We start from the raw sequence: 17524 nt of genomic DNA, 5'->3' as shown, positions 1-17524 counted from the left end.
TGTATTTGATTTGTTGTATATTCAGTCAGATATGGGTTGCATTGATGCTTGCGTTTGAAAGAAAATGAAATAGTGCAGGAGGACTTCTCTTGCGAGCACTGTAATTTCCCGTTGTTGATAACACTTAGAAAAGTAGAGTATGATTTTCTTGAATGTGTTTCTGCGCGTTGAAAGCTGATAGAAATGGGTGTATGAAGTTTAGATCTCAATATCAGTTGAATTTGAATTGTGCTAACGTGAGCAAGAGAATACAAGCTTCAAGTCAGGCATAAGTTGAGTGGGAGACAGAGGACTGCAGGATTTTCCCGACCGCTTCTTTGCGGCTTAAAAAGATGAATCTTGTTCCACATAAAAACAAGGTGACGCTTTGGATTTTAGGTTAGCTTCTCATTCAGCAGTACGTATGTCTGCAGCTGAAGAGACTGCCGTCGTCCGAGTGCAGTTTAATGATGAATGGATTGTTCGATTTCATGTGAGTGCATCTTTTTCATCTTGATCGAAGATCTCGTTGCTCACGTTCATCTTTCAGGTGAAAACGCTTAGAGAATTGAGTCAGAATGTTATATCGCATTATTATTGGGGTGCAGGAACAAGCAGTGGGGTACAACCGAAGCATGTTCGGGTAGGATCTCGTTTCCTTTGACTTGTTTCTGTGCTGACTTTGTGTTGAAGTTGATTTTACCGAATGGAAGCGAGCTCGACGATCGCACATGGAATCAGTACATGGATCGCCTAAGGTCTAGGAAGGGAGCACTGAAGCGTGAGGTAACGATAGAGACGACCAAGAAGATGGTTGGACTAACCATAGAGATCAGGACATGTTGCTGTGCTTTGCTAAGAGACTTGACTACGATACGGTCGAAAGTGGGAGAGATACGCTAGATAGCGATTCCAGCGTCTCTACTATGCAGATAGACAATCAGCCATCGAAACGTGCCATGATCTCGACGAATCCTGAGCTAGATTGAGACATCTGAATGGTGTCTCTATGTTGTCCTTGTCGTGTATTATTCCAGATCTTGCTTCTCATGTCATATCTGATCTAGAAGCCTCTTAGTCTTGACGAATAGCTGATTCTTCTCTGGGTTAAGTTAAGAGGAATTTCCGAATCCTCTTCTTTTGTCGGTGTTATGTATTTGCTTTGCTCATTGCATGTGACATCTCTGATCCAAAATGGTAAATAGTGCTCAATAAAACTCTTCATTTGGATTTGTTTGTCATGGTAATAGGAAAATCAAGGTTGTCACAACTACAAGAGCAGTCGTGAGGATGCAGATCAGACACAGCTGATTTCTTCCTTGACGATTCTGGAGCATTTCGCTGACCTGCATCAGTATTCAAAGAACATCGGACACTTTCGAACATGCTGCGATACCAATTTGTTCACATCCGACATGTTGTTCACAGAATAGTCTGTCCGTTCATGAAGATCGTCAATCAAAGATTCCTACCAAACCATCAACGACCAACAGGACTGAGAAATGAATCGGACAAGAGAGATAATCACCTGCTCTTTCAGCTCATGATGAATCGTCAGTCCCATCTGCCCGATTCTCGTGACAGCGAGGCTCAAGTCATCAAGGCTTTCATCTTGTTCACGCATGATGAGAGCTCTGCGAAGGTTTTCGTTCTCAATGAAATTCTCGTTATCCTCCTCGAGAGCTGCTTGTTGTTTAGCCCTGCGCCAAATCTCACACGAGAGCAAACACGCAAAAGCTCGTCACTTCTCCTGGTCTCGATTCCCGAGAAGCGCCTCTCTCTGATCGGACGCCGTACTTCTTGAGTTTGCAATACCATTCCCGGTTACATTCGCCGATTTTCTCTCCGAATCTTTGCCTTGGGACAAGGATCAGAGGAGGCACACGCGCAGCTCACGAGAGATTACTTTGAATGCTTGACAGTTTAGATTTCATGCTGTTGACGAAAATTCTCCTCCTTTCTATCTCATCGCCAGAAATCCCAAACTTTGAAGGATTCGACATTACCCTGAGCTGCTAGTCAGCGAACCAAACAAGGTCATCATTGTGCTTCGAGACACCTGTCTATCGAGTCCTCCATCATCTCTATGTCCCATTTGATCCTCTCCATGGCCTCGGTGACCTCTCTGAAACATGCCTCAGTCAACCCCTCGGTCACTTAACAGCGGCACATTCACCTTGGTGTCAATTGCGGTAAGCCTTCCACGATGTCATTGATTGCTGCTTCCACTTCCGCCTTCAAGCTAAAGAATGGGTCTGCTGCTTGAGTCGATGCCATATTCTCCAGCCCTGTCGGTCTCCCCCGAATGATACCAGGACCACAGCGATCACGACGTTTACCCTATGGATTGTCAATGACTGCTCGTCGGGGGACGATCACCTCACCAGCTCGCATGCCCCGATATCCTTCTGCCTCCAATCCCTCAGAATTCACCAACGAATTTCACTCTCTCCCGACGCCCCGATCCTTCTATGTCAGTGCTTCTTCAGGTCTCTCTCTCTCTCTCTCTCTTCCCCCTCCTCTCAAAGCTTAAGAGCGGGCTCAAGCTTCTCCCTCTCTCCTTCTCTCTCTCCCTCGTTCTCGTCCTACCGCTCACTGCTACCAGCCTCCACGTCCTTCACTGATTTTCCGTTTTGCCCCTCATCCCCTCCCATGACTCAGGTGCCGCCCCCCCTGCACTGCCCCCCCCTTCCCCCCCCCCTCGCCCCCTGCCCCGCCCCCAGCCCCGCCCCAGCCCCCGCCCCCAGCCCGGGCCCGCCCCACAGCAGCCCCACAGAACGGGTTGCCCCACAGCACCACAGTACGGTCACTCGCGCGGCACAGCCCATAGTGGGCCACCGTTGAGGTGCGGCGCCGGGCCAGGCCATCTCTCGCAACTAATTTTACATCATCACTAATCAAGACCGCCCCCACAGCCGCCGCCCCCGCATCCTCCACTACCACATCCTCCACTGCCGCATCCTCCCAGTCCTCCGCCGCTCTCAGTGGGTGCCCTCGGCTTGCTGGCCGCACCACTGGCAGTCCTGACTTTCCTCTGAGGCGGGTATGGCCTGTCAGGGCGTGCGGCCTTGGAGTACTCGAAGACATTGTTGAAGTCACAGATAGCCGGCCGCCAGTCGTTGCGCCATAGCGAACCGAAGACGGCAACACCGTCAAGGTGGATGATCGCCTCCTCGTCGCACAGCTCATGCCCGACCCACAGCGTGCTGGAATGGTTCCACATGGTGCAGTTGGTGAGAGATACGGCGGTATGGGCAAAGATCTAGCAGAGCAGAACCAAGGAGTGAGAGGAGGGAGAGAAGGGATAGGAGGGAAAGGAGGGAGTGGGGAGCCCAGAGAGGAGAAGGGGGAGAAGGAGGGGGGGGAGGGAGTGATAGCGAGGGACAAGGAGGTTGAAGGCTGACCTGGACATGGTTGTAGTTGTGCTGGAAGAGGCAGCTCTCGCCTTTGAACGTGCCTGAGTGGGTCAGAAACACAGCCGTTCCGCTCTGCAGTCCGCACAACTCCAGTACAACTGCATGAGCTTGGCAGGCGCTGCGATACGAGTGAGAATAGAAGACACAAGGAGATCGGAGAAATAGTGGACGGAGGTAGACGAAGGAGAGGAGAGAGGAGAGGAGACTGGGTATAAAAGGTGAACCTGGAGTCGATTGAAACCACACCATTGATGGCCCTGAAGTCTGCATCGTCGACCCCCCCGACGCAACACCAAGTGAGTCGAGCTCGCGCCCGCTGCTTTGTCAGCAGAGCCCCTCCTGCTCCCACCCGAATGTCTGCGTGCGTGAAGTTCCATTCGCCGCCCGCTTGCAGAAACTAGAGGAGAGGAAGGTGTTGGTAAGACCTCCGTGGGAGGCGAGGGTGCAGCGCTCACCGTGTAATCCTCCATCTCCTCGTGTTCGCGCATGTAGTGGAAGACAGTACTGAAGGTCATCCCCTCTATTGATCCTGAGCTGATGGAGGAGAGGTGCCACTCGCCCCACACTTGCACGTTCGGGGACCCTCGCAGCCTGAGGGTCAACTTTTCAACAAACATGTCAGATTACAAGTCGTCAACGGCAGGTCATGAGACTGAAACCTTCTTTGGGGGAAGATATCCAAACAGAGGAACATCGTAGAACTTTGAGGGCTTGTCTAGCTTCTTGTTGTGACGAGCGATGAGCTGTGTTGCGACATCATAATCGCGATACCTATCATCCAGAGCGATCTCCTGATACCCCATCGTCAGATCCACTTGCGACGTAAAAGTTACAGAAGAAACGAACATCGATGTACGAGTAATGGTCCAGACCGCTGGGTGTCAACCTGACAGGAGTCTTGAGCAGGTGAACGAGCTGAGGCATGAGTTCCGGCGCCTGGTCAACCATGAGAAGGCTAGAAGGCTGAGGTCATGACAGCTCACGGAATCCAACCGTCTCCGCCGCACGAAGGGCTCCTGCGCCAACTCCTCAAGGTCCACCCATTCAGGCACGTGAAGAATGGTGTGCAGCTTCTCCTCCCACGCGAAGTTCCTCGGGCCGCAAACAAGGATCTCAAACTCCTCCGACACTCCTTCTCGTGCCGCCGCGTTAATGAGGTCCATTGCCTCCTGGAAGTCCCGGCAGTCGTGAGGAATCCTGACAGGCTCCTTGCAGGCCTGAAGCTGCTTGGACGAGAAGTTGCAGAGATTCATGGATCTGTAGGTCCTCTCGATCTGCTCCTCGTCCTCGGCAGGATAGGGCTCGAAGTAAGCCGGGTCCAGCAGCTCGTCTGTCTCGTACTCAAACTTGGGAGGCTCAAGGCAACTCAGTGAGGAGCAGTTGCAGAGAGACCCTCTGTAGAACGAGAGGGAAGGATGCTTCTCTTTCGTATGATCAAAATCCAGCCATTTCAAGATGCACTGAGGGTAGTAGAACGCAGCCAATTCGTAGGCATCAGGCATGTTCATTTCGAAGGCGATGAGAAGGTCTCGAATCATCCCGTCCCTGTCGCGCAACACCTGCGAACAAGCATCAATAAGACTCTCGTTCCTCTCTCGGGCGTCTCTTGCCTGGTTGCACAATGTTCGCTGCATGAAGGCATTCCGCAGCACTCCACGCCCCAAAAGCTGCAGCCATTCTCTCTTCTCTTCCTTCTGTCCAGTATAGACCTCGTATATTGCTGCGTTCACGTCCATCATCATTTGGCCCAGCAGCTTGAGAGTTTCTTCTGTCCATTCCGGGCCTCTGCACGCTCTCTCTCTCAACTTTTCTCACAGGAGGCAGCAGCGCTCACCCTTCGGGGTCCCCAGTGGCTTCGAGGCAGAAAGGAGGAGTCATGGTAGCTGCAGAGCATTCCTCCTTAAGGATCTGCAGCCGAACGAGCAAGGACATCAGTCACGTCCACAGCGTCACTTCAAGGCTGCTCAGAGCCTCTCACCTCTGCCCTATTGATGAGCAACGACGCCCTCAGCATCCGAGAGTATCCTTGGGTGTAGTTGCCAACGGAGTGAGAAAGTTTTCCTCGATAGCGAAACGGCAAGTCTTTGGCCGAAGACCCCGGCAGCAGACTGTAACAGACGTCCTCTGCTGAGTCTTCTTCTGATTCATCCACTTCCTGGTAAGGATTCCCCGTCAACGCGTCAGTCAAAATTGCGCTGGCCTTCCTCCTATCCCAGTCTATGGAATATCGAATGGCTTCAAGCTCCATCCTGAGCCAAACACAATCAGACTCTATCTACACAATCAATTCCAGCCCACCATTGTACCCGAGCTTCGAGATGGCTTCGTTCGTGTTTGGTTCCATTGATCTCGTGGCTCAACACATCTGGAGGATACTGCTCATACATCACTTGTTCGTCGACTGTGTCCGGATCTCCGACTCTTCCCTTCAGGAGTGCCTTAGTCCTCTGCGAAGGAGTTCTGGAAAGAGCAAGGAGAAAGCCACTGTAAGAAAGCAAGAACTCAAGATGATCATGACAAGGTTACCTGTGCGGGTAGAACAATTTCCGAATGGCTGCCAGAAACGGCTTCATCTGCTCCTGCAGCTGCAAATACATCTCCTCCAAGGTATCAGCAAATTCTCGCTCTACTTTCCCACTGTCTCTGCGTCGTACAATCAGTTGTGAGGCAGGCCAAGCCAAGTTCATTTACTGTGCAAAAGTTTCTTCCATGGTGTCGTCGATGCTGCTGAATATGCCATCAACAGTCCATTGGAGAAATCGATTCGCAAACTCTGCAAAGGAACAAACCATTCTTGTCTGTGTCGAGCTCCATGTACCGGTTTACTATCCTCTGAATCTCTCCCTCGCTGACAACGTCTCCCAGCGAACCCCAGGTGAAATTCTGCACGTCGATCGCACTGAGCGCAGGGTTGAGCACGTCGATGCGAGCCTTGGCCATAAGACGAAAGTCTTGAGCTGACAACTCTCCTCTGTTGTCGTTATCAAGCTCCTCGAACACCGGCAGCCAGCAGCAGTCCAAGTGCATGTCCACCCATTCAGTCACCACCCGCTGCATGAAGTCAGTGAAGTTTTCCTTCTGCAGAGGCTGTTCCATGCGTCGTAGCATGCGGTTGTCCTCCCTTGCTCTCGCTGCTGCCGCTGCCAGCGCCATCTTCTCCTTCCTGAGCTCCTCCTCCCTGGCAACCACCGCGGCACTTTTCTGAGTCACAGCTGCATCATTCATGATGTCATCAAAGAAGTCTCCCGCTGACTCGTCAAGCCCATCGGGCTGCTCTGCGTCTCCACAGGATCCACACTTCCCGACACAGCTCCCACATCCTCCTCCTCTCAATCGACGACCGCCATGCTGAGTTGGTGAGAGGGCCGAGGCTCTCCTCCTTATCCCCTCCTGATTGAGGAGGACAGAGCAGCCTGAAGCAAGGAGGGAGAGCGCGACGAACAGCAGCAGCTTCTTCCTCTTCATCCTCCCAACGACCAACAGGCTGAGCGCGTCAGCTACTCTCCTCCGCCATGTTCGCTGCCCTCACGTCAACATCTTCCCTCCCGGCCACATTCGATGCGCCCCTTCCCCTCTAATTCCAATCAGGTCTGAAAGTTCTCCTCCCCCCTCCCCAGGCAAGCAACGATCCCCTGTGCGCTGCCGATGGCAGGGGGAACGGACGTGGCTCGAGGCATGTGACAGCTCCGTCAGGTCGAGGACGAAGACCAAGGACAGCAAGCCTTGCAGCGAGAGCTGCTGTTGATGCTAAGGGAGAGCAGTGGGAAGAGATGCGAAGGAGATACTGAGAGCTGCTGGTTCGGGAGCTCTCACGGATGTTTAGACAAACATCTTCAATGGTGGTGGGGAACATGTTGATGTACAGGTGAGCTTCTAGGGTTCGTACATGAGGGATTTGATGTAGGAGGTCAGATCCCCGGGCTTCTTGGAAGTTGACAGGCCAACTGAAGTGTTGAGGTCAGGAACAGTTGGAAGATCAGCTGGAAGATCAGCTGGAGGCTCTCACCGGAGAAGAAGTGCTCTGCAACCTCCTCTGCTATCTTTGCGGAGACCGACTTCAACGAGTCCAGCTCTGGGTACACGTTCCCCTTCTTGAGTTGCTCGTCGCCGACCTGGTCCGATCAGAGCAGGTGGAGGGGGAGGGAGAGAGGCACCTGACGTGCGAGAGCGTTGGCGGCGACGAGGAGAGCCTCGTCATCTACCGCGGTAGCCTCTGGCAGGCACGTCAAGGCTCGGCAAGGCCGGGGAGGAGGAGCGGACCTGCTGCCATGATCCCCAGGCCGAGGCCGGGGAAGATGTAGGCGTTATTGCCCTGCCCAGGTTCCAAGGTTCTCGACTCTCCGCTGGGCAACGTCAGAGTCACGCTGGGCATCGGACTTCCTGATGCAAAGATGCATCTCCCCGAAGTCCAAGTGTACGCCTGGGGAAGCAATCAGCTCGCTACAGGAACAGGAGCAAGCCTCACGTCCTCGGAGGTGCATTCGGCTTTCGATGTCGGGTTGGAGAGCGCAAAGATGACGGGTTTCTCATTCATCGCTGACATTTTCTAGTTCGAGAAAAAGCATCAGCGCAGAAGGCAAATCAAAAGGTCTCTGATACCTCGACCACACTCTTGGTGAAGGATCCCGGGACTGCTGAAACGCCAATCAAGACTGAAGGTTTGATTTGTTCCTGAAGTCGATCAAAATCCAGCAAGCATAACCCGTAGAACACATACAACACAATCCTCGAGGGTAGTGCACTCAGAGGCAGACTCGTGGGCGTATGCGAGCTTGTGATGGGCAAGATTCTCCCGCTTCGAAGTGATCAGGCCTGGCATTGCACATGATCAGTAGAATGTGTGAGATTGAATTTGATATGCAACCTTTTGAGTCCATCATCCAAATCTTCTTCCGAGCTTCACTCACAGGAGATCCCTTGAACTTTGCGTCAGAGAGGATAAAATGCAGCAGCCAAGGTTACAAGCTCCTTGGATATCGCTTTTGCAATCAAATCAGCGATGCCAGTCCCCGCTTCACCCGCTCCATAGAAGAGGATCGTATGACGAGACAAAGGAATGTTGGTCAACTTTTCACTAGAGATCAAGCCGGCGAGAGCAACAGCTGCTGTGCCCTGAAGAACTTTCAGGCATAGCGATGTGAAATTGACACCTTCCTGAATATCGTCGTTAAAACAGGTCGCCTGGTCCCTAAACCGGTTCAATATATCAAAGGCATTAGTGTTTCCAAAGTCCTCAAATTGAATCAGAGTAGTCCTGATAAGTATTGATTTCAAAAATTGATGTTTCGGACTTGAAAAATCACCTTCCAAAGCGCTTCTGGACAGATCGTATGAACTCTTGAAGCAGATCATAGTATTTCTCTCCTCGAACCCTATCCGATCTCAGGCCCATGTATGCAGGATGCGAGCGGAGGGGGATGTTGTTCGTTCCAACATCAATGTGCACCGGGAGACAAACTTTGGGATCAATCCCTCCACATGCTGAAAGGCTTTCAGTTCAGAAGAGATGGCAAAAAGCAGTTCACCGGTATACAATGCCAGCTTTCCCACGGGGATGCCCATTCCGTTCACTCCGAGGTCACCCAGTCCAAGAATTCGCTCGCCGTCAGTGACGACGATCACCTGGAAATACGCTTACATCACCAAGAGCAAAAGAAGCCGCAGGCTGCACCTTCACGTCTTGCTGCGGCCAATTTGAAAGAGCTTCCTCGACATGCCCGATGTCATCGATGCTGAGATAGATTCCTCTGGGCGTATGTCGGTAGATTTGATGCCATTGAATGCAAGCCTGGCCGACGGTAGGAGTGTACACGAGTGGCATACATTCCTTGAGGTTTCTGCCCAGGACACCAAAGTACAGATCCTCACTACCGTCCTGCGGATGGCACTTTACAGAGAGAAATTCGTGTTAGCACAGATCAAGCACTTGGATCGTTTGCAGGTAAATGTATTTCTCGAGATCGTTAGATTTCGATCGCAGTTGCTCCATGGCATTGTCGATCTGGATGGATACCGGTTCAAAGGTATGCAAGAGTAAAAGAACTCTTTACCTGTACTTCCAACGAGATCTGACCAGCTGGCAACAGGCCCCTCAACCTGTGAGCATCGCGCTCTTCTTTGCTCGTGGACAAACTTTTGCTATTGATCTTAAAATACAATCACCGAACCACCATGGTACCCGCTAGCATACAGGGTGTTTCAGATAATGGTATCCTGCCGATTCCTTTGACTTGCACGAAAATATCCTTCTCCAAACACTCTGACAGCGTGGCCATCTCAAATCAAAGTCCGAACCAACTTTGCGGTTTACCTGCAAGGAGAGGAAAAAGGTAGAGAATGGGTTCGTGCTAGTCTTGCAAACTCTGTTGTTCCTGGAATACGCCGGTAAAACTCCGGTTCAACAAGATGGGTAGCAGCATGCCTTAGATCATTTCCCGAGATCAGTTGTATGTGAACAACAAGGAATATCAGGAGGATCCTGATGACTCTTCCGACTGAAAACATGGTCTGCTCAAACACGTTATGATGAAATAGAGCAGATAGTGCTCGACACAACAGAATGGTTCCTATTCGCTTCCTTCTGTTCCCACGATGGAACGCCACATCCATGATGAAGCACCGATTTCCTCTCGCAGGACAAGGACACTCTTGCCAGAGAACAGCTTCACCTAGAACATGTTGGGAAGGGATAGCCTCTCACTTTCGATCTTTCCGATAACCTTCTGCTGTATTCACTTTCCTCGTTGTCCCCCTCCTTTAAAACTTGTACTATCTGTCTCTCTGATATGCTGTAGGACTCAATCTATCAGCTCCTCTCTCGAATCTGTTCTTGCTCTATCATACCCATTCACTATCCTCCATACTCACTCTCTGCCTCCCCCTTACCCCTCGCCTCCTCTCCTAGAGCAGCATTGTTCTGATCTTCGTTCTTGTACCCCTTGTCTTCGGCTACGATCGGACGTGACGCCGCCGGGCCTCTGAGTCACGGTACGGCCCGGCGGATATTCTACGGAGGCTCCCCGGCGGAGTCCGCTGGGCCGGTGGGCGCGGCCGCCGGGTCACTGAGTCTCCTCGGACCGTGACGGGTCGGGCCCGGGGCCCGCGGACCGGGCCTGATGCATTACTGAAAGTAGTCCCGGCCGACTGCCGATAGGCCACCATTTCAACCTTGGAGAATCGAGTCTGTCATGGAATGTACCTCACGGATGTACCGGCCAGTAGCTAGTATCGGAGACTAAAATCAACCAGTTCACCTGGGAGGTCGGACACGAAACGGGAATGCCGTTGCTGCCCCCAGTCAGAAGGTAGTTGGTCGCCCTATATGATCAATGCTGCCTCACAATTGACAGTGAGGTTTTTTTACAACGCGCCCATTGCCAGAATCAACTTCCTCAACATGGGTGCGGGGAACAGCCGTGCGAGGAGGGTGGAGAGGGAGGAGAAGACAGGAGAAAGCAGCCAAGAGGATGGTACAAGCAGTGAGATTCATCTTAAAAGTTACTCGAATCGCGGACAGAATGATTCGCAAAATGAGATGTTTCTACAAGAGATGAACAAAGTCTTCAACAAACTTAAAGGGAGCAAACAGGTGTGGGGTCCCGAAGAACTTGAGCGCTTCCAGGTATGAGTTTATTCTACAGATCTCGCCCATCATGGTTGCATTGAGTTATGACTGCGCTCATCACCAGGGGGAACTTGATTCTGGAAAACTTGACATGTTCGCGAACTGGCGACAGGATGCAAGGGATGAGCTCATCAAGCAGCTCAAAGATGGAGAACCGAAAATAATTAAAAGGGAAGAGTTCCGCAAGGCTGTAAATGACGTTTTCATCACAAGTAAAAAATCCCTTGCTTGCTTTTACTCGTTTTTGGACTTGCAAGATATGCTGGAAGCAAAGAGTGGATTCCTTACGCTGGCGCCGGAGAAGGAGCTTCAAGGTAAGTCTTCTTCGACAATGTTTGATTTATGACAAAGACATTCCCATCACCAGAAATGTTAAAAGAACGAAAGCTGGAAACCTTCATGCTTTCCTTGCTCGAATCCGTGAAGGAGGATTTGATCGAAAAAACTTCCAGAATTGTTGAAAACTTGCACGACGACTATGATAATCAGGAACTGAAAAAGAAGTACAAGCAACAACTTCTTCAAGAGCAACGAGAGCTGAATCAGGCTGGAACTCAGGCACAAATACTAGAAATAGAAGTGAAAGACCCTGCCCTATCCGCTGAACAGCGCAAGGTTGTGCAAGGGTTGACAGGATTGTTCGATGTCGACGACTGTAGGCAGCTGAAGCATGACTTGTTCAAATTTGCTGGGTGCGTCACAGATCCTAAGAAAAAAAAGCCGAACCTGATAGACAAAGACACCAGCACGTGGACCTGGGACAATTTGGATCGATTGTCCAAGAAGTCCACGCCAAACAAAGAAGGGATTATGCAGCTGCTGGGTCTACAAGCGTATGCTGGTAAAGGATATGTTAGAATGATCAACTCGCCTTTTCTGCTCCTGGAAGTGAAAGAATGCGCCAACATATCCAAGTTCCGTGAATTGCTCAATCCGCAAGACAAGCATGACATGACGCACTCGGCTGGCAATCGAATTAGTTTTAACCTTGACGCACAAGCTTTCAACACAGGAAACATTTACAACTCCATGGCGAATTTGCAGACATTGAAATATGACCTTCTGTCTCAGGAATTTATTTGGCTGTTCCAGCATCTTGCGAATCCCGAAAGCAAGTCAGTTTATCGCTCGAAGCTGCTCACGGATGAAACCTGCAGGGCAATCTTGTCCGAAGCTTTTGCCAAGCAGATACAAGACGCTTGTGATGCAGACCAAGAGGAGCTCAAGGAAGAAGATTTCGTCAACATATGTCTGGAACAGCGGGGATACATTGAGATGATCGCATCTCCTATCCACTCGGTGACGCTTCCACCAGAAGCTCGGGTGAAGGCGTCGATTCCCCAAGACGCCCATTTCTACGCCTTCTGCTACCCACTACTTTCCACTGAGTTCGAAGGCAATCTCAACCTTGACGTGAGCGTTGTAAGCCCTCCAGATGAAGTGAAGAAAGAAAAGGGCATTGCGCTCATCTTAAATCTCAAACTTGATTTAGCGACCTCATTCCATCTTATTCAGGACAGGAGACAAGATCTTTTGAGAGATTTCGCCCAGTTGCTGCACTTGGAAGGTGAGGAAGGGAAAATTTCTTTCAACTTCAGCTTGGAGGAGATTGAGATGTTGGGCAAGCACAAGAACGCCCTTGACAATGACATCCTCGGGATCGATATCGTATCTGAGTGGTTGCTGGATTCGAGCTCGCATGTGAAGGTCCTGGTGATCAAGCATTCGTGGAAGTCATCAAAGGGGAATTATTTTGTCCCGGGGATAAGATTTCAAATCATCAAGAAGCTCTTTGCTGCAAACGACTCGAAGATTGAAGGAGGTCTGACGAAATCGAGATTGAACGAGATCTTCGGCGGCTACCTCTTCATGCCCCACAGGTCATGTGATGAACTTCGAAAGAGCTGCGACCAACTTCTCCGGTCCCTCAAGATCGCACAAGGCTCAGAGGATCGCACAAGACCTCGTGCGATGGACTGGGGAGATCCCTTCTGTAACTGGCTGCTCAATGGGGGATTCGTCTACTTCGATCACAAGTACGACATCATCGCTATCAATGCTATCTACCTTGGAGAGATGAAGGAAAATGCAAAAGTTCTCTATGTCGGAGCTCCTTCCAAGCTGCCTGACACAGCCATCAGTAGCATCGATGAGGGGAAACGGTGGGTATCAGTGACAGAGGAAAGGTTCCGGTCCCAGGGCTTCACGCATTTCGCTTGGATCTGCCCTTCTGAGTTTGTGGGTGATCATATCTACACTAAGTCGGGAGGTTTCGCCTTCCGCCACAGGCAGTGGGAGAAGTCAGAATACTTTCCGGTGGGGAAGAAGGCAATGTTGGATGAGAACTCACGGCCTCTGGGAGTTGGAAACTTCGTCTTTCAGAATGCCGACCAGATATTCGAGCCAATGAAATACGATGCTCCTATTCATATCATAGAGTTGTCTTCTCTTAGACAAAAGTCGATGAGATCAGGTGTTGGACCCTCAAGGCTCATCCTCCTCTTCCTTCCCTCTCTCTTCCTGCCCAACTTTTCACTTGTGCGCTTCTAATCTTTCGATTCTTCTTCATGCTTTTCACATCCGATTTCTCTCTCCCCCCACTTTCCGAGTACTGACCCGACGTTGCGGTGTCGGTCTAGTCCTTTCGAACAAGATGGACAAGTTTGTCTCGGACGGGATGCCGGATCAAGCGCTCTTCTCAGAGGGGTGAGCCCGATGAGTCATCTTTACACCTGCTGCTGGGGTGCAGCAGGAGGCTGACTGTGACTGCAGTGCTGGCGCCGCCTTGGGGATTTTGTTCGCCATCGGCATGGACGAAACCAAGGTTAGAAGACGGGTGACCCTCGAACCCTGTCAGACTTGCTGCCGCAGAGATCCAACGCCTTGAGGGATCCGGGGTCTTGCTTGCAGAAGATGCTCGATGAGGCTAGACGAGAGTGTGGAGGGAACGAGGCTGATGCTCTTGTCTTGCAGATCCGACAAGCAGCCGTTGACTGTCAGGAATGGGTGACGCAGGAAGATGTTGAAAACGCGGAGTACGTGATCAACGGGGCAGCGGAGGAGGTGGAGATGATAGGGAATGATGGGAGGAAGACGACACGCGACAAGGTGGGACAAGACTACTGCAAGAAAGCCTGTCCTCACCCTCCTGGCCAGGGACATGCTGGATACAAACTGGACTACTTCCACAGCCACCCGTATGCTCGAACAGCTCAGCTCCAGAAATACGAGGTGAATGTTGAACAAGAGATTGACAAGTCGAGGAGGGGTGTGTGGACGGAGACGACACGACAGCAGCAGCAGCAGCAGCAGCAGCAGCAGCAGCAGCAGCAGCAACGGGGAGCGGCCGACTGTGGCTGACTCAGACCTCAGGTGGCAGCCCTCAGACTCTATACCACAAGCTCTTTCAGGGCAATCAACGGACCTCTGAGAGCCAAAGTCACTCCCCACCCCTTGTGAGCGATGACGATAAAAAATGCTCGTGTTGACCTCTTGACCTTGCAAACCTTCAGATCTCTCACTACCTACTTCATCTATGAGGTTTGCTGCTCACTGCTCGCCCTCCTCCTCTTCTTCTCTTCTCTCCCCCTCTCACTTCCCTCCTTTTCCCCCCCCACCCTCCACTCCCCTCTTTCATACCCTCCCATTCCTTTTCAACCCTTCTCTTGTCCCTCAATCCCTCCTAGGGTCTCAAGAAGCTCCGAGCTGTCCACCTGTCAGGAAACAACAAGTTCACGAGCAGGTGAGGGAGTGCTGGGAGTTGGGAGGGTTGAGAGAGCAAGCAGGTATCTGTGGAGGGGGATGAAGAACAGGACCGTCAATGAGGACTTCCTGAGGATGGGAGGTGACCTCTTCCTCCTCTGCCCGTTGCTGTGATGAAGCTGAGCGATCGCAGGGACGGAGATGGCATGCATGTCGACATCAGAGGAACTGTCAGTGGTCGCAGGTTACCTTTCCTCTCACCTCTCCATCAGCCAAAAGCTTCTGCCGCAGGATACGCGAACTCTGGGACTCCCCTTCTCTTCCGCATCCGCGTAGGAACTTTGACATGCAGCAGATCTGCCTGACTCTGTTGTGTCAAAGGTTGACAGTCCAATGGAGCTCGGAGCAAACATTCAGTGGCTCTCAACTTTCCCGGATGAGCAGGTGACGATGGTGAAAGCAGAGGAGGAAGGGGGTCACGTGCACAACCTGACAGGAAGTGCTTTACCCTCCCCTCACCTTCCTCAAGCCCATGTACTCGCAGACCATCAAGGTAACGGCTCAGTTCCCTCCCGTGCTACTGCTGACTGAGCTCATGTGGCGCAGGATCAAGAGGGCGGGATGGTGATCACGTTGAAACCAAGCTTTCCCAGCTAGGCGACTTCGAATCCCCTCAAATATGATTCTCAACCCTTCCCTTCCTTACTCTCCTCAGCCCTTCCCTTCTCCCCCCTCCTCAGCCCTTCCTCCCCTCCCCTCAGCCCTCTTCCCTTCCTGCTTCCCTACATCCTCCGATCACCTCTTAGATCCTGGTGGACGCAAAAAACAGAAGCTCGCTGAGAGCTGCATCACCATTTCTAAGCGATTTTCACCTCTGAGCGCTTGATGCCTCAGATTGTCACAATGCCAATAATTGTAAATTTCAGTTTGCAAACTTGACGGAACAAAGTTGAGGAACAGTGATGGCAGACAAACATGTCGCATGCGTGTGTCTTGCTTGTACTTCTCATTTAAACGAGATTTTGATCATCTGCTCGTGTTAGAACGGCCCAACTCCGTGAGAGCAACATAGCATTTCTCGCAGTCCTTCACGAACTTGTTGTTGTTCCCCTTCTTGCCATACTCCATCACCCTGCACATGCCATCAGGTCTGAACTGCTCCAACAAGTCAGGTACCATTTGCTCATCTCCTTATCCGACATAAGAGCCTTGGCCAGAGGATCGTCCGACTTGCCGCTTGCTGCATCTATCAGGAACTTGTTGCTAAATTTGGCGTCACCCGCCAACCCTGCGCACTCATGGTGAATAAACAGCGACTTCGAGCAAGGGAGGAAGAAACCGGCGATTCTGGCGGAGTCGAACCCTGTGTTTGAGTTCACAGCACTAGCACCTCGATTCTTGCCGTAAAGGTTGCTCGTCTCAGATCTGATGGTGACGGGGGAGTAAAGTCCGTAGTACCCTTCTTCCTCTGACGTGCAGGAAGGATCTTCCACATCGCAGACAACCTTGTTCCCGTCACTTTCACCACAGGCATACTAGACAGGCACCTTGTTAGCGATGGCCTCCTTCATGTTGAGGCTTGCTTGGTTCAAGGAACCGATGGCTCCAGCCAGCAGCACTGCTTCCTTAGCAGTCAACCCGCTCTTGGACATGGCTCCAAGGATTCCTTCAGCCGTTGGAGCCGAGAAGTCCCATGAAGACATCCCGCTCTTCGAGCTCGGCTTACCGTCCGCACGTCCAAGTTGAACCACGGTCCTCGGGCCACCTTCATCAGGAAATTCAGAATGTCATAGAGGCACTGCAAGGAGGAGAAACTACTGCTCTTACCTGTAGCTTCGATCGCCACTGCACCAGCAAAGGCAATGATATCAGCAGATGTGAGTTGGGTCTGTCTGTTCAGCTCGCTCTTGATTCGTCGAACTTCTTCCGCAGCTTCCTTGAGGTACTCGCTTCCCGGCCCTCCAACCCGTTGCAACACTGAGCCATCGGGGCCGTTCTCCCTGGTTCCGGCATCGAAGGAGAGAGCGTCTTCCATGGCAAGGCGAAACAATGGGACCAGAAGCTCTGGTTTCTTCTCATACAGGGCCCGAAACTGCTGTTTCACCTTGTTGATAGTGGAAACTTTCAACTCCTTATCTCCGTATCTCTCCGTGTCAAAGAACACTTCAGCTCCAGCCCGTTGACCGACAGCGAGAGTGAGTGGAAGTGTCAGTGCAGACTTCAAGAAGGTCCTGCAGTGCTGAAGAGTCAGCAACGAGGCAGCGGTGAGGCATCGATAAGTTACGACCTTCGGGCTTCGACGTGCGAAGACTCTGTCGACATCCTGAGGATCTGTCGAGCCGCAGCTCTGTTGTGAGACATGGTTCTAGAGGCTTCAAGACTCCGGCATGGCGAAGAGACAGGCGCCATGAACGCGCAGGTCGAGGCCACGTGAAGCAGCGCAAGCGCCATCTGTGCCACTGACATGTAAGCAACTCAGTCATAAAGGAATCGATCCGTTACTAATCCGTTATTGTACCAACTCAACTCAACAAAACTCAGATCGGACTCTGCTCTCCGGCGCGGCTGCCGGGCGGCCCCGGCCGGCCGGCACCGGGTGACCAGGGCCGGCCGGCACGGGCCATGGTCTCAGCCCCGGGCCCCGTACGAACGAGCGCATCTCAATCACTGCCCCTGTGATGTGAAAACACTCAACTGCCACACTTGCGAAGCTTTTGAGGTTCTCGGAATGAAACTTGGCTGACTCTGATTACCCGGGTTGACAACACAGTAACATGGCTCTGTATGATACTTGTAATCAAAG

General features: G+C 51.7%; 6 protein-coding genes across 6 annotated transcripts; 2 read left to right on the top strand and 4 right to left on the bottom strand.

Annotated features, from left to right (window-relative positions):
* Positions 1–376: 376 nt before the first annotated feature.
* Positions 377–1208, top strand: GUITHDRAFT_152905 (hypothetical protein; the record flags this gene model as incomplete). The annotated part of the gene is made up of 4 exons (XM_005831506.1): positions 377–472; positions 530–622; positions 673–765; positions 816–1208. Coding segments are annotated over exons 1-4 (403 nt in total), but the record flags the coding sequence as incomplete, so codon positions are not given.
* Positions 1209–1217: 9 nt separating this feature from the next.
* GUITHDRAFT_175483 (Qc-snare) lies at positions 1218–3202 on the bottom strand (the record flags this gene model as incomplete). The annotated part of the gene is made up of 7 exons (XM_005831668.1): positions 1218–1325; positions 1376–1447; positions 1508–1613; positions 1696–1836; positions 2039–2104; positions 2156–2234; positions 2920–3202. 7 exons carry the CDS (start codon positions 3200–3202, stop codon positions 1218–1220), a joined length of 855 nt encoding a protein of 284 aa, XP_005831725.1.
* Positions 2851–3891, bottom strand: GUITHDRAFT_152904 (hypothetical protein). Its single transcript, XM_005831505.1, has 4 exons — positions 3851–3891; positions 3620–3792; positions 3384–3513; positions 2851–3241 (listed from the first exon to the last, which is right to left on the bottom strand). The coding sequence occupies exons 1-4, from the start codon at positions 3881–3883 to the stop codon at positions 2873–2875; spliced, it is 705 nt and encodes a 234-aa protein (XP_005831562.1). The 5' UTR covers positions 3884–3891; the 3' UTR covers positions 2851–2872.
* Positions 3892–7216: 3325 nt separating this feature from the next.
* Positions 7217–9904, bottom strand: GUITHDRAFT_152903 (hypothetical protein). Its single transcript, XM_005831504.1, has 18 exons — positions 9817–9904; positions 9706–9766; positions 9586–9654; positions 9446–9541; positions 9322–9396; positions 9067–9270; positions 8921–9017; positions 8699–8876; positions 8550–8649; positions 8358–8507; positions 8260–8311; positions 8113–8207; positions 7995–8066; positions 7861–7941; positions 7656–7815; positions 7550–7608; positions 7402–7507; positions 7217–7339 (listed from the first exon to the last, which is right to left on the bottom strand). The coding sequence occupies exons 1-18, from the start codon at positions 9897–9899 to the stop codon at positions 7269–7271; spliced, it is 1809 nt and encodes a 602-aa protein (XP_005831561.1). The 5' UTR covers positions 9900–9904; the 3' UTR covers positions 7217–7268.
* Positions 9905–10791: 887 nt separating this feature from the next.
* Positions 10792–15378, top strand: GUITHDRAFT_139529 (hypothetical protein; the record flags this gene model as incomplete). The annotated part of the gene is given in 13 exon segments (XM_005831503.1): positions 10792–11016; positions 11036–11231; positions 11277–11333; positions 11387–13492; positions 13659–13725; positions 13792–13843; positions 13891–14250; positions 14706–14761; positions 14805–14863; positions 14915–14965; positions 15077–15165; positions 15218–15274; positions 15328–15378. The coding sequence occupies 13 exon segments, from the start codon at positions 10792–10794 to the stop codon at positions 15376–15378; spliced, it is 3426 nt and encodes a 1141-aa protein (XP_005831560.1).
* Positions 15379–15705: 327 nt separating this feature from the next.
* GUITHDRAFT_152902 (hypothetical protein) lies at positions 15706–17197 on the bottom strand. The gene is made up of 6 exons (XM_005831502.1): positions 17009–17197; positions 16549–16952; positions 16269–16486; positions 16061–16226; positions 15898–16009; positions 15706–15853 (listed from the first exon to the last, which is right to left on the bottom strand). The coding sequence occupies exons 1-6, from the start codon at positions 17185–17187 to the stop codon at positions 15748–15750; spliced, it is 1185 nt and encodes a 394-aa protein (XP_005831559.1). The 5' UTR covers positions 17188–17197; the 3' UTR covers positions 15706–15747.
* Between the last annotated feature and the right edge of the window lie 327 nt (positions 17198–17524).

The sequence above is a fragment of the Guillardia theta genome, assembly GCF_000315625.1.
Source record: "Guillardia theta CCMP2712 unplaced genomic scaffold GUITHscaffold_39, whole genome shotgun sequence".
Taxonomy (NCBI): Eukaryota; class Cryptophyceae; order Pyrenomonadales; family Geminigeraceae; genus Guillardia; species Guillardia theta.
The sequence above is the reverse complement of the archived record's forward strand: the minus strand, read 5'-3'. Positions and strand labels throughout refer to the sequence as shown.